This window comes from Narcine bancroftii, chromosome 12, assembly GCF_036971445.1.
Source record: "Narcine bancroftii isolate sNarBan1 chromosome 12, sNarBan1.hap1, whole genome shotgun sequence".
NCBI classification, from domain to species: domain Eukaryota; kingdom Metazoa; phylum Chordata; class Chondrichthyes; order Torpediniformes; family Narcinidae; genus Narcine; species Narcine bancroftii.
The window spans coordinates 11,426,710-11,454,563 of NC_091480.1; the positions used below are offsets into that span (position 1 = coordinate 11,426,710).

Consider the following 27,854-nt stretch of genomic DNA (forward strand, 5'->3'; position numbering starts at 1 on the left):
AGAACTGATGACAAAGCCTGACACCTCTTGAGTTGGGTGTGCCAATGAAGGGTCCCCTTCCTGCCCCTCTCCAACAGTAATTTCTTTCTCCGGGGGAGACCAGAGTTGTAAAATATCACAGGTCTTCTTTTGATTTGAGAGACGATTCTGTAGTGTCTTGTGTTTCTTTACTGATGATTGTTTCTCAATTATCTCTGCATTCCGATGAAATTTGAATTGGGGTGGATGAATTTGGTAATAGGGTGTGATCTTGAACAAAAAGTCATAATTGAAAATGCATTTTTATTGATGCAGAAAAATTCCATTGACTTTTAATGGGTTTGTAGGTTTGAGTCTCTGAGAGAATTTCCTGATTGATAAATGTTATGGATAAGGGCAAAGAATAACTAATTTGTTTATCACTGAAGCAAAGATCTGGGTCTGTATTAAGGGTTGTCTTCTGAATTAAAGAATATTCAGAATTTAAAATTTTGGGCAAGAATCCAGGTTTACTTCAGTGAATAAATAATGATTTGTTAACTTTTTTTCCCATATTCTCTAATTGGAATGTTTTTATTCATATGATTATATCTTCATCTAATTTAATCCTCTGGTGACATTTCTAGTGGAGATTAGGAGTAATGACATCATAAAACAATGGATGTTTTATAATGCTTCCAGATTAGGTGCAGGTGAGGATAAATGCTGTATAAAATTCTGTCCCAAATATCTAACAAACATTTTGGTGACTTGTTAATATCATTTCCTATAATCCAGGGGTGGCCAATCTTTTAATTTAGACAAAGAGCACAGTAACAGACCATTTCGGACCATGAGTCATGCTACCCAATTAGCCTACCCCCCCCCCCCCCCCCATCCCGGTACGGACTCATGGGCCGAAATGCCCTGTTACTTATTCTATTCTACGCATGCCAGTTAAATTGTGCAGACTTTTGTGTTTCACTATTTTCAAATTGTTTAATTTAGTAACCTAACGTGACTAACAGCACAAATCCTGGATAGAAGCAAACGGATCCAACAAATGGTTGAATTATTGTTTTATGGGATTTGAATTCTAGCTTGAAGCAACTTGATGAAGTAGTAGATGAAAGCTTGTAATTCAGCCTCCAAGTTATTAATATGTAACTAGATTTTTTGTAATGATGCAAATTAAAAAAAAAAGATAACAAACATACTCGAAAACAGCTTGTTCAGTTGGCCAAGTCGCTCCTGTGTAAGATATTAGAATTTCTCCCAGGTTTATGCATCCAAGTTGTCACTTATACAACGTCCTTTGTTTCTTGATCATGAACTTGTCTTTTAAAAACAATTGATTGGAAAGTAAGATGGATTTTGTTGGACAATTTCTGATCAGTGATGTCTTGCTTTTATGCGACGTTTTGATGCTTGGGCAAAAATTTTGTTTGAAGTTGTCTGTGAACTGGAAGCTGAATAATGTAATTGTTTTTAGGGAGAAAGTTGAAGAGTTGCTGAAAGATGACAAAGGTAGTATCGAGTTAGATCCATGTACTGGGTAAGTAGAAATGTATTTGTCTTTATTTTTTTCCAAAACTGGTTACTTTCTGGATTTTTGGAATCTAGTATAAAACTGTAGAAAGCTTTAACAGATGTTATGATTGAAAGTTAACAATTGGAATTTTTTTCGATTATAATTTCTGGAGATATTTATTGATATGTGTAAGCTTGAGTTTGTGGGGGTTGAAATCACAGAGAAGCCACATCTGTTCATTCAACATTTAGTAGAAGTCCAAAAATCAGGTTGCTGGAAATCGGGGCCACCTGAGAATCTGAACTTTTCAAAGACTCTCAAACTTTTTAAATTTAGTGGGATTTTGTGTGCAAGCATGTATGTGTAAGTGCCACATGCGTAGCAATAACAACCGACCATGCTTAATACAGGTAAACTTATCTCAAAGAAATTAATTTGTATACTGTATTTTTCTTTAACAATGTTCATTTTTAAACATTATTTCAAGCATTACATGCTCTTGAAGTGAAATATATTTGTTCACATTTTTGTCAAGAGTTGACTTTATTTTTCTTTAAAACTGCTCATTTTGATAAATGAAGACTGCCGTACTTGCAAATGAATAAACTATCAAAATTTACCTGTTCACCTCTTCTTTATTTCTCCTAAAATTTAAATTTTAAAAATACTGCCTGAGATTCTGGAAAATCTGGACCAACACTAGCCCTGAGCAGTTTGGATTTTAGGACTTCTACTGTATATTTCAAACAAGATCACTAGAATTTGCAGGGAAGCATTTACTCTCGCCCACCTTTAGCTGAGATGACTTGGAGGCCAAATACAACAAGCGTTACCTGGATTGAAATCTGGTCTGACTATTTCCGTCAGTTATAAAAAATGCTATCCATAATTTTTATTTGCCAAATACAGCCGGTCATGATGATCTGGAATGAATGAACATAAAGGCTAGAGAAAGGATTTTCCTTTGTAAATTTTATAATGGGGTTGCATGAGTTCTAATGAGAACAAAAATTCTAGACGATGGGGAAAGAGGAGGGAGTGGCACTAATTGGATTACACTTTTAAAGTACTGTCAGAGACATGGTTAGTACATTCTTCCCTCCCTCACACCCCTTCTTTGTTTCTTTATGCCTCTCTTACCTGCTTTCATTAAAAAGCAACAGTTTGCTGGTACATGCATTAAGCATGAGAATCAAATGTGTAAATTGTTTCTTGCTTATTTTAAGATGGTCTTACCGTCCATTTTCATGAAAACCTATTGTTGTAGAGGCATCCAGTTTTTGTTGTTGGATTTTTAAAACCATTTTCTCTTTAAAGGTTCCAGAGAAAGCTCATTTATCAGACTTTGAACTGGAAGTAAGTCATGGTACGGGGGTGGGGGGTTTGCCTGAACTTTCTTCATTATGAAGATAATGAACATGTGAAAAGTCTTTACTGGATGAGAATGTAATGTCGGAATGTGAAATGAATGAAATAGAATTGATTGGATAATAGTGAAATAATTATTCAATAAACTTTATTTATTCAAAGCTATTCAAAATTGTTTAAGGCATCTATTAAGTTGAAATCTTGCTCTTGGTGAATATTGAAGTTATTGAATAAAATACTCTTTGATTAATGTATGTTACCATGGCTGTACTAAACTTTAGAATTACATTAGTGTAATCTAAAGACTCGATGACAACTGGAAATCTAGCATCAGAAATTGTGACCATGCAATGGTTGTTTATTGTGAAACTCATCTGTTTCACTACGGTTGTTAAGATTTGATGTCTTTATACAGCCTAGTACGAAACCTTTACAATTTGTTTTTTGCTTAATTGTCCTCTGCTGCTCAAGGCTATTTTAAATATTTTAATATAAACTACTTTATCGCCATTAGTAATGAAAAACTCGATGGCTTGTGTAGCCAACCTAGACCCTAGATTGAAATGTTACAACGGCTTGTCTACTTCAGCTGACCCTGCAAATTCATAACATCTGATGACCTGCCAAGTTTGGATGATATGTTCCATTGTTTAGTCTAGGAACTGCCTGTCACATTCCAGAAAACAAAAATCTCTCTGGGAAATTTACCAATTACATTTGTGGCCATCTTTCAATCCATCTTGATCCATTGACAGGACATAATATAAAGCTATACTGTGAGGACATGAGGTCACAGATTGTAGTGGAATACAGTTCAGCTTCAAGTACCTCACAGGATCTCAAGGATACAGATAGACCCCTACTAACGATGTCTTGACATACAATATTTCAAAGTATCCTGGGGAAAAACCTGCATTCAGTGAAAATAAGAGAAAGGTCTCCATTTACAGGAGCTGCAAAAAGTACCAAGATAATGCATTTTTTGTCAAACCAATGATCTCTATCCCAAAGAATTTTCTTTCAGGGCAGATATTTCCTTTTTGCCACCTCCTGCACCAGCTTAAATAATCTCTTTCTCTGATACTCTTGCATTGTGGTTGCCATTGTGTGCCACACACAAGTTCAAAGATTTATTGTCACAGTGTACACACAAAACATCACATACAACCCTGAGATTCTTTTTCATGTTGCCCTTTTGCAACTTCCCATCTTCAGAATGCCTCCCAGACCTGCAGACTACCTCAACGAGGGCAGCAGCTGTAAAGGAACCTAATTCCCTGCAAGTTGCACTTCTAAGATTCGTACTGTTCTTGACAGAAAATGACATTTTTTTTCCATCAATGTTTTAAAATTCTGAAATGCTTCAACATGTATTTAAGGCTGGAGCACACCAGCTATTTTTTTTTAAGGCAGTTTGAGGTGAATAGAAATAAATGCTCTGACATCTCAACCTGAATGTAAATTCAAATAAGGAAATTATTTGGTCTGCTAAATTTAAGTATAAATATGTATAGAATTCTTGTTTTAGACTTTTACTTTAGAAGTTAGGTGTCATGGTTAGCTTAGCAATTCGCACAGCATTCTTACAATGCCAGTGACCCAGGTCCGAATCCAGCACTGTCTATGGGGAGTTTGCACATTCTCCCTCTGTCATTGTGGGTTTCCTCCAGGTGCTCCGGTTTCCTTCAAAACATGTGGGGGCTGTAAGTTAATTGGGGGATATGGGCGGCACAGCCTCCTGGGCCAGAGGGCCTGTAACCATGCTGTATGTCTAATTTTAAAAAATAAAAAAGAGGATGACAAATAATTGCAATAGAATTGAGAGAATTTTTCAAAGGCGTTGAGCAAATTTGCGGTAATTAAGCAAAATTTAAAGATATTGCTAAAATTTTACATTATTTAGAAGATGGCAGAGGTTTATTTGAATTTCAGTGCAATTAAATTTGACGTGGAAACTTTGCACTAAAATGCACAGTTTTTCCAGTTTGTTTGAGGCTCTTCAAATCAATTATTTTTTTTCCTATGTTCTTGTTTCAGGTTTCCAAAAGGAGCTCATGTGGAAACCTTGGAGAATGAAAAGGTAGTGACTTGGCGTCAAATGAAAGCAGTTGGGATATTAACATTGTTGCCTGTGAATAAATTTTGTCAGCTTTTTGATCAATAGTGATTGGAAGCTTGAGTAGAAGTCTTATCAACTGTTATATATGCTAATCATTATTTCCCTTTGTTTTGAGCTGCTCTCTAAAGCACTCAGATATATTTATTAGCAGTTTCATATCTTTCTCCTTGCCCAATGTACATGGGGTCAACCTTCCCAGATTGGCTGCAAGTCCTTGTACCAGGCAGGGTTCAGGACATGCTAGATTTCCTCACTTGGCTATAAGTCTCAGCTCCCGGTCTGTGGCTGACCATAGAGCCGACATGGGCCTTGACTTGGTTTCTCCAGACTGAGCAATTGTAGATGGGCTCTGTCATCTGTAGTGGATGATGAATTTCATGACCTTGCTGATGTTCTGGGACTTGGTTTTGCACATAGAGTTCAAGATGGCTGAATAGCCCTCCAGGTACACGATCCTTTCTCCAAAACTCTTGGGGCACAGTGTGGTCCGAATTTTGGATTTTTCCGGATTTCGGAAATCCCATCCGAATTGTGCTGCCGTATCCACACCCACCCCCTTCCAGTCACCCGGCCGCCTCCCCCAACCGCGGTCCCTCGGCCGTCCCCCCTGACTGTGGTCCCTCGGCCGCCTGGATGTCTCCCCCAACCGCTGGTCCCTCTGGCGCCTGGCTTCCTCCCCAACCGCGGTCCCTCGGCCATCTCCCCCGATCGCAGGTCCCCTGACCACCCAGCAGTCTCCCCCGATCGCCGGTCCCTCGGCCGCCTCCCCCGACTGCCGGTCCCTCGGCCGCCTTCCCGTCCGCCGGTCCCCACTTGCCGGATTTTGGAGCTTTCCAGATTTTAGATGTGTGGATAAAGGATCGTGTACCTGTACCTTTGTTACATTCTTCTTGGTCATAAACTCCAGGTGCTTTGGTAACACAAAAATGCTTAAATTGTTACTCTGAAGCATCCTGATGAAAGCTGTTCCAGTCCTTCACACATTATCCAGGAATCACTTAGAAGAGCAAGTGTCAATGGTAACTTGCCTTTTGTTTTAATCCCCTAAAATCCTTTAGCAGAGTTTAACAGATAAAGGACAGTCCTAGATAAAGGACAGTCCTAGATAAAGGACAGTCCTAGATAAAGGACAGTCCTAGATAAAGGGCAGTCCTAGATAAAGGGCAGTCCTAGATAAAGGGCAGTCCTAGATAAAGGGCAGTCCTAGATAAAGGGCAGTCCTAGATAAAGGGCAGTCCTAGATAAAGGGCAGTCCTAGATAAAGGGCAGTCCTAGATAAAGGGCAGTCCTAGATAAAGGGCAGTCCTAGATAAAGGGCAGTCCTAGATAAAGGGCAGTCCTAGATAAAGGGCAGTCCTAGATAAAGGGCAGTCCTAGATAAAGGGCAGTCCTAGATAAAGGGCAGTCCTAGATAAAGGGCAGTCCTAGATAAAGGGCAGTCCTAGATAAAGGGCAGTCCTAGATAAAGGGCAGTCCTAGATAAAGGGCAGTCCTAGATAAAGGGCAGTCCTAGATAAAGGGCAGTCCTAGATAAAGGGCAGTCCTAGATAAAGGGCAATCGGCAAGGATCTGTGTTTGATCAGTATGATTGCATTTTTATTTTGAGGTAATGTAGAGTTGATAAGAATGTATGTGGCAAGATGTTTTCCAGTGTCTCGCTGAAAAGTCAAAAAAAATTCTGACATATCCAAAGGAAATTTGCAGGTTGGATCCAAAATGTGCTTACTGCTAGGAATGTCTTGATGGCTGCTAGACTATTCAAATTCCATTGGACTTGCTGTTTGGTTCCTTCCTTAGTACATTTTTGGGCTTAAATTAAGTTTGGGACTTCTGAAAATGAAACCAACATTGACTTTGTGTTTGGCTGTAAACATGATGGGGAAATATGACTGGACTAGTCGGGTGGTGCACGTCAGTGGCAGATAAAATTTGGTCTGGATTAAAAATGATGATACATTTGTCGAGCAACAAGATAAGTGAAAGGGTACTAAGAAATATAAAGGGAGCATGCAGAGTGTGTATGCAAATCTCAGAAGGTACAGGATGGGGAGATGAGGTGATGAATACAGTGTCAAGATACATGCCTTTATTTGTGGAGCATCAGATCTTTCGAGGTCATTAATGTGGAACTGTTGTGAACTCTTGCTTCCTCTCTTTAAGTCAATGATCATGTATTTCATCTTGTTTGATATGCACTGAGAATTAGCAAATTGCAAATTAATGCAGTGCAGAAGCAAACAAATTGTTTTTTTTAATGTGAGAGCAATTCCATTTACTCATTCCCCAGCCTTTTTTCCTGTTAATGTTAAAAAATTTCCCCTCCAGTCCAGTTTTTTAACTTCAATTCATTTGAAAGCCATTGTTGAATCTGCCTCTGCCACTCTATCTGACAATACATTTTTTTTTAATTCACATTTTTCCTTGTGTTGACTTTGTATTCTCATGCATTTACCTTTTGAGGTTTTGACGATTTCATCAAATATTTTGTGAATGCAGATGTATTTTGTTTTCATTTTAAAAGTGTGTATGAATAAGCAATTGAAATTGAAATGTTTTAAATGACATCTTGCAGAAAGAGAGATACATTGTGGTCAGTAAGCTGGATGACGAGGAACGAAGAAGAAGAGAAGAACAAAAGCGAGCAAAAGAGCAGGTGTGTGCTTGCTCAGCACCTTTTGTAATGGTTTGCTATGTTTCATCTGAATAATTTGCTACATGTGCAATAACAGCAAATTATACATTTATTTGAAGAGCTGTGGTTTGTGTCAAGCAGAAATTAGAAGATCATTTCCATGCTTTAGGTTCTTTGGGAGAATATAGATGTTTAGCCATCTTTTCATTAAAAATAACAAAAGGACAAATGTGATTTATTTCCAAAAAATAAATGCTTCAAGGGATAGGAGTCGTGCTGAATGTTTCAGCTATTGGATTTCAAATCCCATATATCCATTTAGCAATGTTATAATATAGCAATTCAATCTACTGTTTAGCTGCGTGCGACTCGAAGTAATAACACTGTGACAGAATATTTCGAGGTGGTTTGGGAGGAATTGTTAGAGAAGCTTGCACACACATTTTAAAACACAGAATATTTGCAGGACTTTTGCAGAGTGCTTTTTGCAGGAGGCAACAAAGTATCGACAGCAGCTTGCCTGGGAGAGCATGTGATCTTTGCAGGCAGAGGAGAACAGTTTTGCTCTCAGCGTGGGAGGATGTGAAATAGAGAGAGAGGAGACAGAAATCAGTTCCAGAAGGACAAGCTGGCAAACTTTGGAAGACTGCCTGGTCAAAGGAGGAGACTGGCAGTGTGAAAGGTGACCTGAAAGAAAGAGGATCATCTGGAGAACCCTGAAGGGGGCAAGTTTTGTGAGCAAGACTGATTGAGGAAGAATCAGTTGCGGATATCCTGGAAAAGGAATCTCTCTCTGAAAACCCGCAAGAACCTTCCTGAGTGATTACCATTTGCCTGTTAAGCACCAAAGACTGATGAACTTAGTTAATGCTAACTTCTGTGCACAGTACAAGAATTGCTTGCAACCAGTGAGATTGGATTGTGATCCAAAGATCTTTTCTAATCTTAAATATGCATTACACACACCTGCGCTTAGTATTAGAGGGGGGGATTAAGTAGTTAGGTAGGTTAAGTAATAAGTTTAATTCTGTTTTCTTGTGCAAATATAATGTTAAACAACATTTGTTTAAGTAACCCTGTGTTGTGGTGCATATCTAATGCTGCTGGTTTTTGGAGTTCTCTGGACTCCGTAACAACACACACTCACTCACACTTTCCCTCCGTTTGCCCCTGTTAGCTTGCGTCACCGCTTATATAACAACAGAGGGTCTCCTGCGCGCAGGTACATTCTTACATGATGATGCCTTCTTCCCCGCGCGCTTGTCCCTCTCTGTTGGCTGTGCAGCGGGGGGGCCAGTGCCACGTTGGGGATGCTGGCCCCTATGCTGCCTTAGCCTCCCGACTGCTGGTTCACTTGCTCGGGCCAGTGAGGCTGTGTGGTCTGCTGGCCCCTGGTTGCACTTGCCGCCTAGAGTACTGGCCGGATTGCTGTGGCGGCTTGCTGTTACACCACCTTTTTTTGCATTATGGGTGCTATTTTAGGTACTGAAATTATTAAAATCTAGCATACTGACTTAGTAAATTTGCATAGAAGGAGCTCCTAATATTCAGAACCTTGACAACGGTTCTGTAAGATCTTGTAAAATATAAACAAAACAAGGAAGAGAAATGAAGTTGCTTCAAGTTGTAGTTTCTTCAGATCTGAAAAGGAGACAGAAACTTTTAAAGCTATGGGGCAAGGGATGTCTGTTTCGACGGGAATAAGCTGTAAACAGGGTTATCAGGTCAGTGAGTGAATGGATGCAATTAGAAGGGCAGAAGAGAGACAAAAGAATGTGGCAATTGTGAAGTGTTGCAGGCTGCACTCCCAGAGAGTAAAAGAGAAAATAAGGGAAAAATATTTCTGAAATGATACTGACCAATAAATCAAATTACTCAGTTGTAGAATTCTGTATTGAATCCAGCACCATAGTGTCCTTGTAAAGCACTTTTTTTTTAATGTAAAAGGTAGTGATTTTTGTTCTGTAAGAAAGTGCTCTGTCATGGAAACAGATGGGTTTTGGTCTGAGATGTGCATGGGTCCTTCAATTCTTCATAAATGTTTGGAACTCCCATCATTTCTTTTTGAATGTCTTGAGTTTGGGCTTTCATAGAGTACCTGAGAAAGTTGAACGTCATAAACATGCAAAATAAATTTTAATCTTTTATTTGATATCCATATTTAAATGGATTAATCTACAGGGTCATTAAATACTAGATATGCATGTTATCCAGTTTCCTGACCATCTGGCAAAAAAGAAATCTAAAAAAATTTGCTACCATTGTTAGCTAGGTGGATGGAAATTGACCCAGTCTTTCATTTTGTTGAGGACTGCTTAGTGCCAAAGAGAACAATCTCTGAGCTTTCCATCTGGAAAACCATGGCTGATCAGTGGCGTACACTCACTACTGAAGGTCAGGAATGTGGTGTACAAGTCAGGTGACCTAGCCCTACACAAGAAAGCCAGGCACGACCTGCGCAAGGCCATCAGGGATGCCAGTAGGCAGTCCTGAATCAGAATAGAGTCCCAGATGAATCACGTGGCCAGGGCATTTATGCCATCACTGGACACCAAGCAAAACTAAGCAGAATTATCATGGCTTTCCTGTCTTTAATTAGCATTGTTTTCTGGAAGGTATTCCAATGCTTAGACTCGATCAGTTTAATGACTATATGGGGTACTGAATTTGTTACTGATCGTAAAATGATGAATGGGGGAAAAAGCACATTTTTTAAAACAAAATCTATTTTGTGTATGTTTTTTTTTAATGTGCTGATCTGTATTCCTGTGATAAGTACATTTTACTGGACTAGGCATATGGAGTTCATGTATTTTGTGTCATTATTTCTCATTACATTTACTATTTAGTCAACCTATTTTTAATTATGTCTCATTTGAATTTTTTTAAAGTCAGGAAATAGTTCCTGGTAATTTGGAACTCTCTAGAATTCAAATTTTGGGATTGGAACTAAATAGCGCAATGGTGCAGATATTTTGAAAACTAAAATGGTTGTACAGTAACTTGCTATCTTATTTTCAGGAAGAAATGAATGATGCTGTGGGGTTCTCCAAAGTAATATATGCCATTTCAAAATCGGTGAGTCCTCTTTTCATTCACAAATGAAATGGAATTTTCCAAGTAATGTTTTATCAATTTCACTTTGATTTTTCCCAGTGCAATACTGTTCACTTTTTTTTTTAAATGGTTGCATCTTCTCTATCTATAATATTTAATTCACTGGCTGTCTTTTGGCAGTAACTGTTGCTCAAAAGTAAATTCAAGATGTGTTAGAAAGAACTTTTATTGCAATTGTTTTAGAGTAAGGATATCTTGCTAGAGTTAAATCTTGGGAATGATTTCTTAAGCTTGGAGGTTGTATGTCATGGATTCTTTGGATTAACTCTTGGGATGACATTGAACAAAGTTGGTCTATATTTAAATGAGGTTGAGGAAAGAGATGATCGAATTGAAGTTGACTTGAGGAAGAGAATCTGTATCAATTAATTGATTAACAGACTAGACTCAAAAGATTCTTCCATTTACAGTGTTTTTATGCCCCTCTGCATTGGAGGGAAGAAAGCTTTGGATCAAGTAAGACCTGTTTTGTTCAAGTTGAAATAAGGACACACTTTTGGGACAGATGATATTGTGCTAATAAATGGAAAAAATTGCAGAATTAAAAGAATTTGGCAGTTTTGTTTTATAAAGGGCATTGCAACATGTCTTGCCATGTTTGCTTAAGAGATTTGAGCATTGAGCTCTATGAAACAGGTAGTAAAGTAGCAACATTTTGAAATTTACTATCTCTGAGAAATATTGCTGATTGGGATATAGTTTGTAGATTTAAGTTCATAGTTATACTGCTGTAATAAATAGTGACAGAGTGGAAGATAACATTTTTTCTCTGCATAATTTCACATTGATGAATTGGTTATTGTCAAAACTAAGGGGTACAATGACCTCTTTTTGACATCATTAACTTCTGCAGGAAATTGCCACAAAGTGCACATTCAAAATGTTCTGAAGTAATGTTTTGACCAGTTGACATATGGTGCAGGACTGAGATTAGCTGTTCTGAAACATTGAGCTCAGTCCAACATCAGTGGCCCCAACCCAAATCCTGTCCAACGGCTGATTGTGAAATCCCTCACAATGGTAGTTATATGCTGGTCCCTTGAGCTACCAGCTGTTGTACAACATCAATTTATTATCTGCACACTGTAGTGTACAGTTTTGCCCTCGGTTTAATTTTTAAAAAAATCTAATATTTTGGATTCTGCAGTTGGATTATCAGATTGTTGGAAATGTTTGGCCTATTTTTGCAATCCTTTTCCTTACCTGCTCTGGTAAAGTTCCTCCTCCATTTTGGGTGCAGGCAAAGTGGTTAAATTCATTTTCTCGGGCTCGCTTGTTGCCTGAGAGTATTTGGACTTGAGAGCATCTGTCATGATCCTTTGCTTTTGCCACTTAGCCAGCATTTCTGTGGTGTACCTTGATTGATGATCCAAGCATGACTGTCAAATGGCTTCTTAAAATTCAAAATGCTACACTTAAAAAAAAAATCATTTGATTTGCTTGATGGCTACCTTCCTTCAGCTCTTTAATACCGTGTCTCCATCTGTCTTGATTTATACGAGGCCTTCAGAATCTTTTCCAACAATCTGTCTGCTCCCTGATATCAAATTGACCTGTAGTTGATCTATTGCTTGTTCCTCTTTACAATTCCTCGCCTGTTATTTCTGTGCTGCAGGCTGTGTTGAGCATTTGATATCTGTATGGGCTTTTTTTTGTTGTCCCGCCTCCGATTTTTTTTTTCCAGACAACTGGGGTTTGGGATTCATAATTCCTCTTTCTCGGTTCAGAACCTTGGGCATTTTTTTTTTCGCAATATGTACGTCATGCACACACAGTCTAGGAAGTTGAAACATTTCTGCTGCGTCTCAAATTCCTTTCAAGCTCAAACACCTTATTTTCTGTCTGGGCATTAACATTGACTTCTCTGCTTTCTGCTAACCTTTCTCACCTTCTTTCCCCTCCCCTTTCCAGTTCTTTTCCCTCCCTTCCCCCTTGCCAACCCAGCCATCCCTTCTCGCCCTTATTGCTGCTGTCCCCTCCCTCCATTCTCCACCTCTCATCTCCTGCCTTTACGAAACCTTCCCCTCCTCCCATCTTTCGTTTGGATGCCTGCGGGCATTCTCTCATACCTTAATAGGCTTAAGCCTGAAACGTCGGTTATGTATTTTTATTTTTGCTACATAAAGGACACTGTTTGACCAACTGAGTTTCTCCAGCGTTTTGTTTTACTTCATCCACGGTGTCTACAGATTTTTGTGATTTACTTCCAGCTCAAATAGATGATCACTTAGCATTGTTTGGTAGAAAAAGCTGCCTTAGCCTGCAGTCAGTCACCCCTAACGGTAGGATTGGAGGGTTATAATTTCTAATTTTAATTTCATTTTTGCATTTTAATTCCCTTTTTATAATATGGAAATCAGCATGGTGTTGCCTTTCTAATTTGTTTTCTTTAATCTTTACTAGTGGATGTGAGGGGGGGGCGGTGTGGGAAATGTAATCTACTTCAAACATTTGGATATGCACACAGATACATTTTTTAAGGGATATAGGGCGACCTTGGATAGACAATTTGGTCAGCATAGACAAGTTGGGCCAAAGGTCCTGTTTCTGCTCTGTAAAACTACTAGTGGTGAACCCTTGGAATTCACTGCTTATTGAAGCAGTGGAGGCAACCTCAGTAAATATCTTTAAGACAAAATTGGATAGATTTTTACATAGCAGGGGAATTAAGGGGTATGGGAACTGGTAGGTAGGGGGAGGTGAGCCTATCATCTGATTAGCCATGATCTCATTGAATGGCGGGGCAGTCTTGGCGGGTGAGATAGCCTCCTCCTGCTCCTATTTCTTATGTTCTTCACTCCGACTCTATGGTAAACTCTCAACAATGACTGATTCTTGTACAGTTGTACAGTCCAGCCATTTCTCTTGTTCAATCTCTTCCTTCCACTGAGTTTCCAAAGAACAGGGATTGGGGAGGCACAGGCTATTTCAGATGTTGGCTTTTACGCTTTTGGTTTGCTGGTTTGAGAGTAAATGAATGGATGTTTCCAGAGCCAACTAATTTCGTCATGATTGTGAGTTTAAAAATAAAATAAAAAAAGCTTTGAGAGCATACAAGATGATTTTTTTTTTAAATTCTGGGGAGTTTGGAGAAGATGGTGAGTGTGGATGTGGGAGGGGAAATTAATTTACTGATCTTAGTCTTGTAACAAAGATGGAATCCTAAAATGTATTTTCTTTTATCTCATTGCAGTTGATCAGTAAATTTTGGGTTAGTTGGCTATGATTTCCAGCAATTCCATTAGCAGAAGCCCCTCCCCTGATTCGATGAACTTTAGAGTATGAATGTATTTGCAAAAGTTGGAGAGACTAATTTTATTCAGAGCATCAGCAGATCTGTGAACTTTGTGTCCACAAGGCAGACTGCTTTTCTATTAAAGTTGAAGTGATTGATCCTGAGTGACTATTGCAAATTCTTTAAACAATCAGGCAACATTATTTAGAAGAGAAAAAAATATCTCCTATTCCCATCATATACTATGAGAGCTATTGTTTGGGATGCTGATATATCCATTTGTTCTTGGTATATAGGCATTTTTTTTAAAGTAATGATTTTTTTTTTCCCCTAGGGTAAATTGGTTGTGGGACATAACATGCTATTGGATGTCATGCATACAATTCATCAGTTTTTCTGTCCACTACCTGATGTAAGTGTTAATCATTTTTAAAATGACTTTTGGTTTTGCAATGTCTTCTATTTAAAATATTACTTCAACTTAACAATTCAGAGTCGTTATCAGAAGCATATTCAAATTATTCACACCATGCTATTAATACTTCCTCTTTGATGTCTGAGAGCAGCTGCTCGCTCATGAGGAAGATGACCTGAGCTACTTGATGCAGTTGCTGAGAAAATGTTAGGGGGTGACACTATAGTCTTGAGGATAATTTCTCAATCGCACATTGCACTCATCGCACATCCCCATTGCAGGACCTTCCGTGTATAATAGTAACATCTTGTCACCATGAGGGAGAAGATGTGTAGGAGTCATTCTCAACAGGGGCACTAAGCCCCTTCACCCCTGAGGCCATGTCACATTTAAGTAAAAGCCTTGTTTCTTTTTCACCTCACTTAACACAATTTTTTTGTGTCGAAATTAAGTATGGAAGAGGCCAAAACTTGGCTGCTTCACAGTGAAGGGGGCCCTTTGAGCAGAGTCCGAGGGGAGGGGGATAACTGGAAAGGTTGAGAATGGCTGAGCACACAATAAACTGTGCAGATCAATGAAATTTAAATTTTTAAAACAAATGTGGGCCTACAACACTGTAACAGGCCCTTCGGGTCCACAAGCCCGTACTACCGCCCAATTAAAACCTACAAACCCTGCATGTTTTGAAGGGTGGGAGGAAACCTACGCCAACAAGGGGAGAATGTAAAAACTGCTTGAAGACAAAGCCACATTCGATCCTGGGTCACTGGCCCTCTTCTGGTGTTGTGCTAACTGCTTCCATTAACCTCTGCACATAAATGAGAAAAGCATTTCAGGCTGTTGATTTTTTTTGTTGACTGTTATTCTTCTCTATTCCTTCTCCTAAAATAGGAGCTAAATGAATTTAAAGAAGTAACAACAAGTGTATTTCCCAGGTGAGTTGCTTGTTGGTATTTCACCTCATCCCTTGAATAGAGAGAATTCTGGTACTTGGGGGCATCAGGTGGTTTTGGAGGAAAAGCATTTTTTTAAAAAATGGTAGTTTTAATGTTTCATTTTTGACGATTCGTACTTTTGATGCTCCACGTTTACTGTCTGCATTTTCTTTCCCACTCAGGCTTCTTGATACAAAACTCATGGCAAGCACGCATCCTTTTAAGGTAAATTGGTTATTTTATTAGGCATACTTTTCATTCTTGAAACTGTGAAGGCGGAATACATATGAGACCACGTTTACTAGCATTAGTCATTCTATCACTAACGTGAACCCACATGGTGAGTGTTATTAAATTATGCTTGTCCCTGTTCCATCCTGGAAATATGCCAAACCATAAATGCAGTTGGGCCACAATTCCAGGATCCTGTAGAAATGAACAAGTCGATCTTTGCAATAAACTTGCTGCCACACCATGTCCTGGTTGTAAGTTGTAGTTGAGTCAATCAGAAGTTTTCTAACTGATAATTTACCCTTTGCTCTTTCAAATTGTCTTAATTATTAAGTTTATTTGTAAGCAGTTACTTTGATATTTGAGATGCAGTTGTTTTGTGATCTCAGAGCTATATCTCTTCAAGCATCAAGTTTGCTTCAGATTTGTATTCTATAGTTTTACCAAAAGATGAACCTTGTTTGTTTAAGTAGTGTTTCAAACTGAAGCTTCGGTGTTCTGTGATTGTGTAGTCTTATGACATTGTTATACATGTCTTGTCAATGTTATTATAACAGCTGCAATACATTCTTATTTAGTGCATTTATTTTGCAGTTTAGTCACTAGATGGAGTTTTGACATCAAGAAAAGAAAATGTTTGCACATCTTGCCTTGTGCACTGTGAACACTACAGATTTCCTACCTGGGGATGAAGGAGTATTGCCTAAACAATGTGACCATTGCATTTGAGCATCTCAGTCCAGTTTTGTTACAAATTTAATTTAAATAAGAAACACAAAAGATTCAAAAGCTGATCACTGAAGCATACAACGAGACATTTCTCCCCATGGCTGCTGCCTGACTTGTTGAGTCTTTTCAGTTTTTTTCCTTGTATTCCTTTACCCAGTATATTATCAGTTCCTGATCTTGACCTTGCTTTTGGGTTGGATAGCATTTCCTCTACAACTGTTGGTTTCAAATTCTACTATGCTCAGTCATTCAGCTTTGTACAGTTACTTGTAAGTTATTTTCCTGGTTTTGATTTTGTTCGGCAAGCCAGCTTCTATGAACGGTACTTGCTCTTCAGTACTTTGTTGACCTCGTTTATATTCACATCAGAGTGATTTGGAGTGCCTTTTGAGTAGCTGAACCTAAAAAAATAGTAATGCCATGTGCTCATAATGAGATAATATGTATGAATCCCTGTCACTTCTGGGAATCTATTGCTTTCTGCTTTACAGTTTTATTATTTCTCTGATTAAACCTGTTGTATGTACGGGACAAGTGTTCCTTTTAGTATCCCTCTTTCTTGATCTTCCATTCCACAGCATCTGGACTGGACCTTGTGGGTAATTTCACTCCTTTGTATCCGCCACCATTCCTGATGTGGTGGATAAACATTTGCCGCTTCTTGTAGGGATCTGGTACCATGGAGATTGGGAATTTCAAGGAATTGATTTTAATTTGAGAAAATTGCAAGCACATCATTACAAGTTTTACTTTCAGATTTTAAAGTACGTTTAAAATAAAAACAAAATTATTGCAATGCTCAACAAATCCAAGCAGGATCTGTGGAGAGAAGAAAAATGGATAGCCCTGAACAATTAAGATTTTGCTTCATGAACACTTGTAGGTGTATTTTATGGATTTTGGGCTGCTGACCACAAAAAAAATATCTTAAATATTTCCTATCCTTTACCTTTTTTTAAGATGTAACCTATTTTGTGATTTCCAGTCATATTTTAAGATTACTAGTACCTCTATATCACCCAGAATGCAACCTGATTTGGTTAGTCCAAGCATGCCTGGGTATGCACTCAGTGCAGATGTAATGCAAATGTTGTCTTCGTCCTGGGCATGCTTGGTCAGGAAAGATGCAGATAGACTATAAAAGCAGCTCACATATACAGATGCTGTGCATTACATTGATATCAATTGAATGTATGTTGATGCACACGTTCTTCAGGCAATAGCATAATGAGTGCACTTAATAATAAGCATTTATTGTCTTCAGGAAGATTCAATTCAGTGGACATATCAATGTCGCAGCAGTTGCAATACATTGTCGAATTTGTGGTGAATGTATGCTTAATTCTAAATTGAATTTAAAAATTAATGTAATGTGTCTCCATCTTCCAACATGACATAGAAAATCTGAAATTAACCTTGTCTTCAGTTTGAAGTTGTCTCTCATCACCCCAATTTTTTTTTAGGAAGCAAACTTCTTGGGAAGTCGAGGGTGGGGTTGGGGGGGGGGGGGAAATATTGTCCAGAGTAATGTGCCAGGTTAATCTGAAAAATGAAAGATCATCTTTAAATGTTAACTTTGTTTCTCTTTTCACATGAGTTGTATGTCTGACTATTTTATTTTCTGTATTTTTATTATTGAGATGGTTTTTGCTTCATGCAGGAACTGATAATGAATACGCCTCTTGCAGAGTTGGAAAAGCGATTAAAAGATGCACCCTTCAGACCTCCCAAAGTTGGTAAGATTATTATTCTTAATATTTATAAAGTTGTCTGATTCTGGATTAAACAATGAAACAACATATTTAAGGAATTGAAATCTAGTCTTTGCTTTTAAGAAGGATTTTGACAGCTTGTTGTTTCTGCCTTATTTTTTAAACTAAAAATGAAGAATGAGCTGGTAATTAAAGAGTGGAATGGGAAAGAAGTAATGAAGTGAGTCCTTTCACTCTTAATAGATAGTTGTGTATTTTAATCCCATAATCTCTCCAATACAGGATACATTTTGGGAATTACTTGCACCTATGCAAATCATTGTGCCAGTATAGTTTAAGAATGTTTTCTTAGATTTAGACATACAGCACAATAACCCCATGCCGCCCTATTAACCTACAACCCTGTACATTATTGAAGAGTGGAAAGAAACCCACGTAGACACAAGGAGAACATACAGACAGCGCCGGAATCAAACCTGGGTCACTGGCGCTGCAATAGCTACACTAACCATTCGATCCAATCCAATAAGTTGCACCTCGGGATTTGTCATTTTCTTTTCAAAATGCAGTTACCTTCCAGAATCCCATTGTAAACATGTGATGCATGCCCATTTGATTTCGGATGGCAGAACCCCTGCTGACAAATGTAATTAAGTCTTGAGCATTTATTTGTCAAAAGACAGGCTGACCCACGCCAGAGAGATGCTGATTTCACTCTTGCAGCCTGGCTTTCTGTCTCTTTCTCACCACCCCCTCCCCCCCCCCCCACAACCGCCTCTCCAAAAAAACCTGATCTCTTTTTGTTCATTGGGTGGCTTTCATTGAATCATCTATCATCTGAAATCTCCCATTTTTAAAGTTGAGGCTGTGCCACCCAAATACTCTCTAATTAACCGAAAACACCAGTATGTTTTGAAGGGTGGGAGGAGGCTGGAGCACAGGGAGAATGTACAAACTCCTGACAGAGAACGCCGAATTCAAATCCAGGTCGTTGGCACCGTAATAGTGTTGCTCTAACAGCTATATAATATGTACCAGCCTGTATTTGGTCAAAGTAAATTTTGAGCCTTGCTCAGTGCACCATATCCCCTGTATCCTTTTTTTAATTATGTTATAGCTGCTACTTCTACGTTCTCTTTAATTTATACCGCTGGCCCTTATGTGAATATGCAGATTGCTGGAAGCACAACTTTCAGACTAAATATCAAAATCTTGACTCTAAACTATTGTTTGCTTTGAAGATGAATCTTGGATTTGTGTTCCCATTTGCATTGGTTATGATGCTGGACTCTTTGCCCAGAAGCTTGGACTTAATACGCAGAATCAATAGTTCAACTCCTACCACAGCAGGTTTGGAAATTAAATCTGGTGAACTGACTGAATCTGCAACTAAAAAGCTAGCACCAGAAAGATGACATTGCAGTCATGGTACTGATGGTCAAAAATCAAAGCCTGACAAGTACTCTTTGGAGAGGGAAATCTGCCATCCGAACCCAGTCTAACTTTGTGCAGTTCCAGACCCACATCTAATCAACTCTGACTTGCCTTCTAAGAGAAAAGCCACTTAGTCCTGGGGAAAGTCATGTTAAACAATAAATATTGGCGGCCCAGTCAATGATGTCTTCACATTCTGTGAATCTATTTTTAAAAAAATATATAGAATGAAGTTTCATTCAGTCTGCACAAACAACTTTGATTAAAAGTTTGTCATTTAAAATCAATCCCTACAGAATGAGGCAGCTTACATTTTATATGGAAAGCATTATTTTCTGAAACTGCTTTGCATTGTAATAATTGTTCACCAATTTATATTGACTGTGAGATCTATTTCTCTTTTGTAGAAAGTGTGGAGGGATTTCCAAGCTATAACACTGCTTCAGAACAACTGCATGAAGCAGGTTATGATGCCTACATAACTGGCTTGTGTTTCATCTCCATGGCCAATCATTTAGGTATGGATGTTTTCTGATTTTGGAAGAGTTTACATTGTGGGCAAAATAAGACTGACTATTGATATTTTTAGTTTCAAAATTGAGGGTTCCTGGGCTCTCTTCTTGCTAAATGGATTTTATCCTTTAGACAAGGTCTTGTCTCACGAAATGATATTGATTTTTGGAACCACCTGTTCTTAGATTCAAAGGACAGGACTGTGGCATAGCTGGTAGACCTACTGCCTCACTGGTCTAGTAACTGGGTTCACTCCTGACCTTCAGTGCTGGCTGCACAGAGTTTCACTTTCCCTCTGTCACTGTGTTCTCCAGATGCTACCAGTTTCTTCCCACAGCCCCAAAGACCTGCTGGTTGGTAGGTTAATTGGCTACTGTAAATTGCCCCAGCAGTGTGCATGAATTTGGAAGATTTGATGAAAATGTAAGAATAAAATGCAGTTGTTATAAGTGAGAGTTTAATGGCAGGGACATGATTAGGGTAAAGAGCAAGGCCACAGAGGAATTTGGATATCTAAGAATTTTAAGATTGAAGCCTTTAGCCTTATTTAACTAGCAACAAATATTGGTTAATTAGCACATTGTAAATCAGACTTGCTCAAGTTTTAATTATAAAACAAAATTGACTTGCATTTTAATGGAGTAAGTGAGAATTTATGGTAAGTGATGCCTATCTGTGTGTTAATGCATATTTATGCATACTCAAATGTCAATTGTATTGTTGATAGAATCATTTAATTAAAACGTTTCACATGAGCCAGATGTGCACTCCATCCTGAATCATCCTGTTGATCCAATTGTTCTGAGTGTTCATGTGTCAGGTAGCTGTGGTTAACCAACCAATTTAAGCATTCATTTTTGCATGAGTTTAGTTCAGCATTTAATCTCATTGACTAATTGTGATAAAGCATGTGGATTTTAAATTCTTCTTTTAATCCCTTTTATGATCTGTTCTAAAATAACCTAAAGTATATTGGGTAAACACAGTTGCAAATCAAAAGTGTGGAGGGAGAATATATATTAAGCTTTAAGTTCTGACATAATTTATTGTTAAAATGTACATAATATATTGAGAGTATTAGAACCCTTTACTGTTGATTTACCAGTTGAGCTGATTTCCTCGGCAATCTCACCAAATTTTAAAAAAGTGAATTTAGTAAAGAAATACTCCATATTACAAAAGTAAATCATGAAAATCTGTAGACGCCGCAGTTGAAGTTATATCCCAAAATGCTGGAGAAGCCCAGCTGGTCAAACCGTGTCCTTTATGTAGCAAAGACAAAGATAGAGAACCGACGTTTCAGCCTTGAGCCCTTCATCAAGGTATGAAAGAATGCTGGCAGGTGTCCGAACAAAAGATGGGGGGGGGGGGGGGTGTTAAAGGCAGAAGATGATAGGGAGAAATGGAGGAAGGGGACAGCAGCGATCAGGGGAGGAGAGATGGCTGGGTGGGTGAAGAGGGAGGGAGGGGAGGGGAAAGATGGCGAGAAATTTTAGCAGAAAGCAGAGAAGTCAATGTTAAGGCCATCTGGCTGGAGAGCACTCCGACGGAAAATAAGGTGTTGGTCCTCCATTTTGTGGGTGGTCAGGGTGGGTTAGTACATGAGGCCATTGACAGACATGAGCTTGGGAGTGTGACTCAGAATGGAAAAGGTTGGCTAATGGTAGGCCACTGCTGTTGTGGACAGGGTACAGGTGCTGAGCGAAGAGATCTGCGGTCAGCATCTCCGATGGAAGCTTGGGAGTGTGGCTCAGAATTCTGTTTGACCTGCTGAGCTCCTCTGGCATGTTGGGTTCCATATTACAAGAATCTGCCCATAACCGGATTTGTTGTGGTCAACTTTGCAGTTTAATTTTAAATTGTTTCATTGATGCAGCCGCTACAGAGGAAATAAATGTTTCTTAGTCATGAAATTGCCTCTGACTCATCCATTTATTTATGTTGGCATTTTTACTTCTGTTAATGTACCTTTTAATATGTTTGAGGATCAATATTGGTTCTATTATTTAATGGTTGTACTTGAGATATGACTCTTCCTTTTTACTAGGTTCATTTCTCAGCCCTCCTAAAGTTTTTGTTCCTGCAAAATCTAAACTGGTTGAACCTTTTATCAACAAGTAAGTGTCTTTGTTCTGAATTTGTATCTGTTTCACCATCTTTGTATTCAGTTAACAGTACCTGTGGGCCAAACAATTTTTGTGAAATAGTTGCTGTTTCATTTCAGGATAACGGCTGATCTTTAACAGTGCGACCCCCCCCCCCCCCCCCCTTGGCTGTGACAAGGGTGTAGCTATGGAGGGATTAGTGGTGGAGTGTATTTGGAGGGCCATCTAATGTGGGAAGTTTTGATGGAGGAAGAAATGTTGGTTGAGGAGACAGGGACATGAAGGAAATGCTGTGCATGGGAACCAGGGCAAAGGTGGTATGAGAAAGGAACTCTCTCTTCGGTGTGTGTGCTCTATATAGGTATCTGCTTGCAGTGGAATATTGATCACCAGTGCTTGAGGTGCTGTAGTCAGGAGTTCCACAAATTCAGACCTAAAACTTGGAGAACCAACATCCTCGTGATAAAACTATTGACTTTTTCTCAGGAACTTATATGATTTTCATGCACATTATCTCTCCCCTTTTTATCCCTGTCACCGATGCGGACAAAGTGAAGGTGCTCAGTGAAGCAATCTCCCAGTCTCTCCAATGTAGAGAAGGCCAAAAGGGGAGCACTGGGTGCAGTAAACCATTCCTGCAGTTACACATGCAGTAAATCATATCAGTGACAGGGACCTCCAGTAGCCAATCATTTCAGTTCTGCATCCCACTCCCACTCTCGCATGTCTGATCATAGCCTCGTGCTATCCCACCAAGACCACCCATAAATTGGAGGAACAATATCTGCTTTTTTCCAACTGGGCACTCTCCAGCTGGATGGCATTAACATAGACCTCAGGTTTCTGCTAACCTGCTCTCAATTCTCCCTCCCTTGTCATCTTTCCCTCAGCTCTCCACCCCTTCCCTCTATTCACCTAGCCATACTTCCTCCCTTTACTTGCTGCTGTGCCCTCCCTCCCTTCTCTACCTATTACCTCCTACCTTTGGGAACATGCTCCTCCCCTTTACCTTTTAATTCAGAGGTCTGCCAACATTCTTCCATACCTTGATGAAAGGCTCAAGCCCAAATGTATGTATCTTTATCTTTGCTATATTACATACAGTTTGACCTGCTGAGTTTTACGAATGGCTATGGATGCCTTTTCATCACTCATCAGTCAGGCATTCATCTCCTGAATTGTTCATGTGGTGTAAATTTAAATTGAATATGCAACAGATTCTTGGTTTATCTGAGAGTGAATAAGATGGATGATGTAGACAGGGTCAGAAGTCCCCCTCCTCAGCTTTTGGCTTAAGCCATAATTTCTTTTAAGTTCTGAAGTAGAACAACAGTGATTACTGTGAAAAGTACGCATTTCTTTTGAAGAGTTGTGGGGAGCTATGAAAGGGTTGCATTAGTTGATTTGTTATCAAATGTTGGAAATATTATTTTTAAGGAACGAACACTTTTCATATCGTGGGTTGAATGTTTAGAGGAAAATTGTAAACTGGTTATAAAATAATTGTACAAGTGGAACAAGAAATTCAGTGTCCTTATACTGCAATAGCTCCTTGAAGACTTTTTAAGGTTTCAAGGCATAGTTTAATTTTCTTTGTTGAGTAGTTGTTCTTGGGGTTGATTCCATGTGGTTCTCTGATGCCAGAGGGTGAAACTTTTGCAGAGTTGGATTTTTGGCGGTGGATTTTGACCCTGATTGTAATGGCTCATGATATTTCTGAACCTGCAATAAACAAAGGGTTGTTTTCCGCTGATCTATTTTTGAGTCTTTGTCGGCAGAATCCTGTTGAAATTGGGCCTTGATCTTTTAAGAGGTGTATTTGGGAGCACCAAGGTATCAGTGGTTAGAGATCGGTCTCTTAAAGTGCAAACTGCAAAGGGATAGCCAGCCATTACACTTGTGGTGGGGAAATAGAACCACAATTAGGTATATCAATTAAATTATGTCAAATCACTTAGAAGCTTTAATTTTATTAGTGATTATTTTTGAGGAGAATTTTCAAAAAAATACATTTACTGTGGAGTGCAAAGAGAATGTACTGCTGATACCATTTGTTGGAGTGGGTTGCCTCAGAGTGGAGTTTGATTTGTTCGTTTTAATTTTTTATGAGAGGAACTTTTATGAGAGGTATTCAGACAAGAGGACAGATAAACAGAACTGTAATTTACTGAAGATAAGTAATAGATTACACAAAATGTATTAATTGGCTTGACCTCACCTCAGAAAAGGCTCCAAAATAACATACAAGTTGAAGCAGTATCCCAAATGGTCTAAAACATTGTGTACGAATGTTAAATTTCAGTGCAAGCTGAACCTACTTGCAGCTTAATAATGCTGCTGTGGAACTAGCACTCGACAGTCTCATCCAAGTGTGGTGTTCATTTATATGTGAAATTCTGATCCTAAGTTAAAAGCCCAACAGCAGCAGTTATTTTTAGAAATTATTCCTTCGTAGGATTATCAATGGCAAGGATGACATTTATTGTTTATGAACTGAATACCCCGCTGAACCAAATGGGTATTTTGATAATCCATTTGTTTCATGGTTGTTGGCACTTTTCTTGTTTCAGAATTATTTTATTTCTTGAACTTGGTGGGTTTCTTGGCTGCCATGGTTTCATTTGAAGTTGTCGCTAGTTCAGTGGCCAGAGTTCGATCTACTAGCCCACGAATTACAGCCTCAATTATAATTTAATCTTAAAATTTTATTTTTAAAATTTAGACATACAGCACGGTAACAGGCCATTTCGTGCCGCCAAATTTACACCCCGTTAACCTACATCCCTGGTACGTTTTGAACGGTGGGAGGAAACAGGAATCCCTGAAGAAAACCCACGCAAACACAGGGAGAACTTACAAGCTCCTTACAGAGTTTGAACCCAGGTTTGGTCCAGATTGCTGATGTTGTAAAAGGTGCTGCACTCACCATGCCATCCATTTAAAGTACAGTAGAAGCAGATTCTGGCCATTTAAACCATGCCATCCAATAAAACCCAAATTAATCTACCGTACATTTTGGAAGGTGGTAAGTGGAACACCCAGAAGAAACCCATGAAGACATGGGGAGAACTTGCAAAGAAACTCTTTCAACCAGAACCAGATTCAAATGCAAAAGCATCGTACTAACTGCGCTGTCCATTTGGAAAGTTTCTTTTAGTTGTATCGTGTATTTTTTTTTAAAGTTACCAACTTCAGCTTTTTCGTTTCCCAGAGTGTTACATAATACAATATCAATAATTGGTGAGTTTGCTTGTCTTGTCTCAAGTGTTGTGCTGTTCAGTAACAGCCATTTGGCAATGGAGAAAAAAAATGAGGGGAGGGAATTTAATAGGATATAATGTAATATTGAGCAGTGATAACTAGTCCTCCTTTTTGTACTCCAGCCTGTGGTACTGGGTTTCCTTTCACCTCATTCTTGCATTTTGCTTGATCTTGCTAATGAATTATTGAGGATGTTGATGTGAGAGAAGATAAAAATATTGCCCATTTCACTCCTTTTTCTTTTAGCTATGCCAGCTCTTTATTGGTATCTGGTAATCTTTCATTCTTACATGCCCATAAATCAGAATTCCACTCCTGTTTCAAATTGAAGACCACCCTCTGAGTTCCTTGAGGCTTGACATGTAGACAGGATTCTAATCGAATAAAAATGTTGCCCGTGTAGAAGTGTTTTCTTTTAAACATTTCCATCCTACTCCTGTATCTCTCCTAATTGTTGTTTTCACCGCTGCAGATGGTTTAGGATGCAGTGTCATTGATGCTTGGATATCACCTACCAACCATTTTCTATATGACTGCAGAAAATTTAAACATTTTTTTTGTCAACACAAATCGTGTCCATACAAGCCTTTTGCAGTGAGAATTGCTGAATAACTGCTCCAAGCAAAACGAGAGCTGAAAAGCTTTCTTTCTTCTCCCCTCAATCTTGTTCAGAAGTTGGCAGGAGCACGGGGATTATTTGCATCGCATAGTTAAAGTTAACACCTCGCAGTCTGAGTGTTTCAGTCAATAAGGCATGCATTTTCCAATTGTGAGACTTGCCCTTTTTTTGTACCTCTTGTGACTTTTGCCTGTTAACTTGTTTGCTGAATGTACTTTGAACATATAAACATAACTTTTGGCTAACATTTTAAGACCACCTTCTTATAATGTAGCCTGTCAGTTGCTGGTTTACAACACAGTTGTAAAGTACATAAAGGGAATGCAGTGTTATATTAAATCACACTTTGGAGATGATGCTGTAATGTATATGTATCAAAAGATTTGTAACTTGTTAAATGAAGATATACTTGTGCCTGATCTTAATCTAAAACTTGCTTAATAAACATCAAATTGTTGATAGCTGCTTCCCTGGATCTGCAGAACATGCATCTTAATACCGATTTGGGATCCTGTGATTGGAAGGACGTGGGTGGAATCTCACTTTTTCCTTCTCTTTGCACCTGCTTTAAACTATTGGTATCCTTGTCTCCAGATATTGCATGTCATAGCAATCACCTTAGTTCTTGTTTCCTTGTGACCACCAAGGCAGAAACCAAGGGAAGATTTTGAGTGAACTCCTACCTGTTTGCTTGGCTGGGCAGCAAACCCCTGGGGAAGGGATGGGAAGAAACAGAGGAGGGATGGGGGTGAGGAAAATCAAGGCAAAGAAACAGGTACAGTGCCTCTGGTAGCTGGAAGTATGATTCCTTTGACAGTGTGCCTAGTCCATTGTTGGGAATTTTAGTTTGCGAGAGTCTCTGTGCTTATGGGTGAGAGTTGACTTGAATCCTGTTTTTAAACCAAGGATATTCACAAAGTTAGAAATTGATGCGTTACATCGCAGAGAATTGACAGCAAAAATGAAGGCCGAAATTGAAGTGCCATGCTGAGGGAATGCTGCAATGTTTGAGGTGCTATTTTATAATGCAAGATCCTGATTTCTCTCTGACCAGTGCCACAGACTCCAAGCATTATCTAGGGCGGCATGGTTAGTGTAGCAATTAGCGCAACACTATTGCAGTGCCAGTGACCGGGATTCAAATCTGCTGCTGACTGCAAGGAGTTTGTCCATTCTTCCCATTAAAAAGTTTTTTTTTCTGATTCCGTGAGTGTCCTCTCACATTCCAAAGGTTAACTGCTCTCATGGGTGTAATTGGGTTCGAGGACCAGGAGGGCCTGTGACTACTGTATCTCTTGTATTGAATAATTTAAAAAGAATTAAATTTGTTTGGAATTATCAGAATTTATTGTCATGAACATATCACAAATGAGTTGTTTTGTGGCAGAATTACAGTGCTAAATATTGCTATAAAATTACATGAAAAAGTTTGTGCAAAAAAAAAAGAAAGTGAGGCAGTGTCTGTGGTTCATTGTCTATTCAGAAATCTGATGGTGGAGGGAAAGAGGCTGAGTGTTCCTCTTCAGGTTTCTCTACCACCTCTGCGATGTTAGCAGTGTGAAGAGAGAATTAAGCAATATCAATACTGTATAATAAATTCTCTGAAGTATTGTAATGGGTGGGTCATGAAACATTTTCCATCGAATTCTCAGTATTGCTTCTTCAATGAATGTGGGCCAGGGGCAATGGAGGAGCTTTTCATTCATGTGTTGGTCAGAAGGTCCAAGAAAATGAGATAACAGATAAATTAATCTCTGTAGATTCTAAATTCAGTTTCTGTCTATTGATAACAATCGCCTAAGATTGAACCACCTGAAAACATGTGATCTTAATCTTGTTGCAATTGATAACTCGTTGGGATTTTTAGATTCTTTATAGTTGTTTCAGTACTTATCGCTAATTATATTTCATTTCACAAAATTTGAGAAGGATGATAGCGT

General features: G+C 38.8%; 1 protein-coding gene across 5 annotated transcripts in view; it reads left to right on the plus strand.

Annotated features, from left to right (window-relative positions):
• parn (poly(A)-specific ribonuclease (deadenylation nuclease)) overlaps positions 1–27,854 on the plus strand; it is a 95,841-nt gene that overhangs the window by 16,031 nt on the left and 51,956 nt on the right. For all 5 annotated transcript variants that reach the window (XM_069905086.1, XM_069905088.1, XM_069905087.1 and 2 more), the window contains 11 exons: positions 1,451–1,513; positions 2,807–2,845; positions 4,895–4,937; positions 7,549–7,629; positions 10,630–10,686; positions 14,295–14,372; positions 15,267–15,310; positions 15,493–15,535; positions 17,931–18,006; positions 19,824–19,934; positions 21,977–22,046. In XM_069905086.1, coding sequence (XP_069761187.1) covers positions 1,451–1,513; positions 2,807–2,845; positions 4,895–4,937; positions 7,549–7,629; positions 10,630–10,686; positions 14,295–14,372; positions 15,267–15,310; positions 15,493–15,535; positions 17,931–18,006; positions 19,824–19,934; positions 21,977–22,046 — 705 coding nt within the window. The remainder of the gene's footprint in view (positions 1–1,450; positions 1,514–2,806; positions 2,846–4,894; positions 4,938–7,548; positions 7,630–10,629; positions 10,687–14,294; positions 14,373–15,266; positions 15,311–15,492; positions 15,536–17,930; positions 18,007–19,823; positions 19,935–21,976; positions 22,047–27,854) is intronic.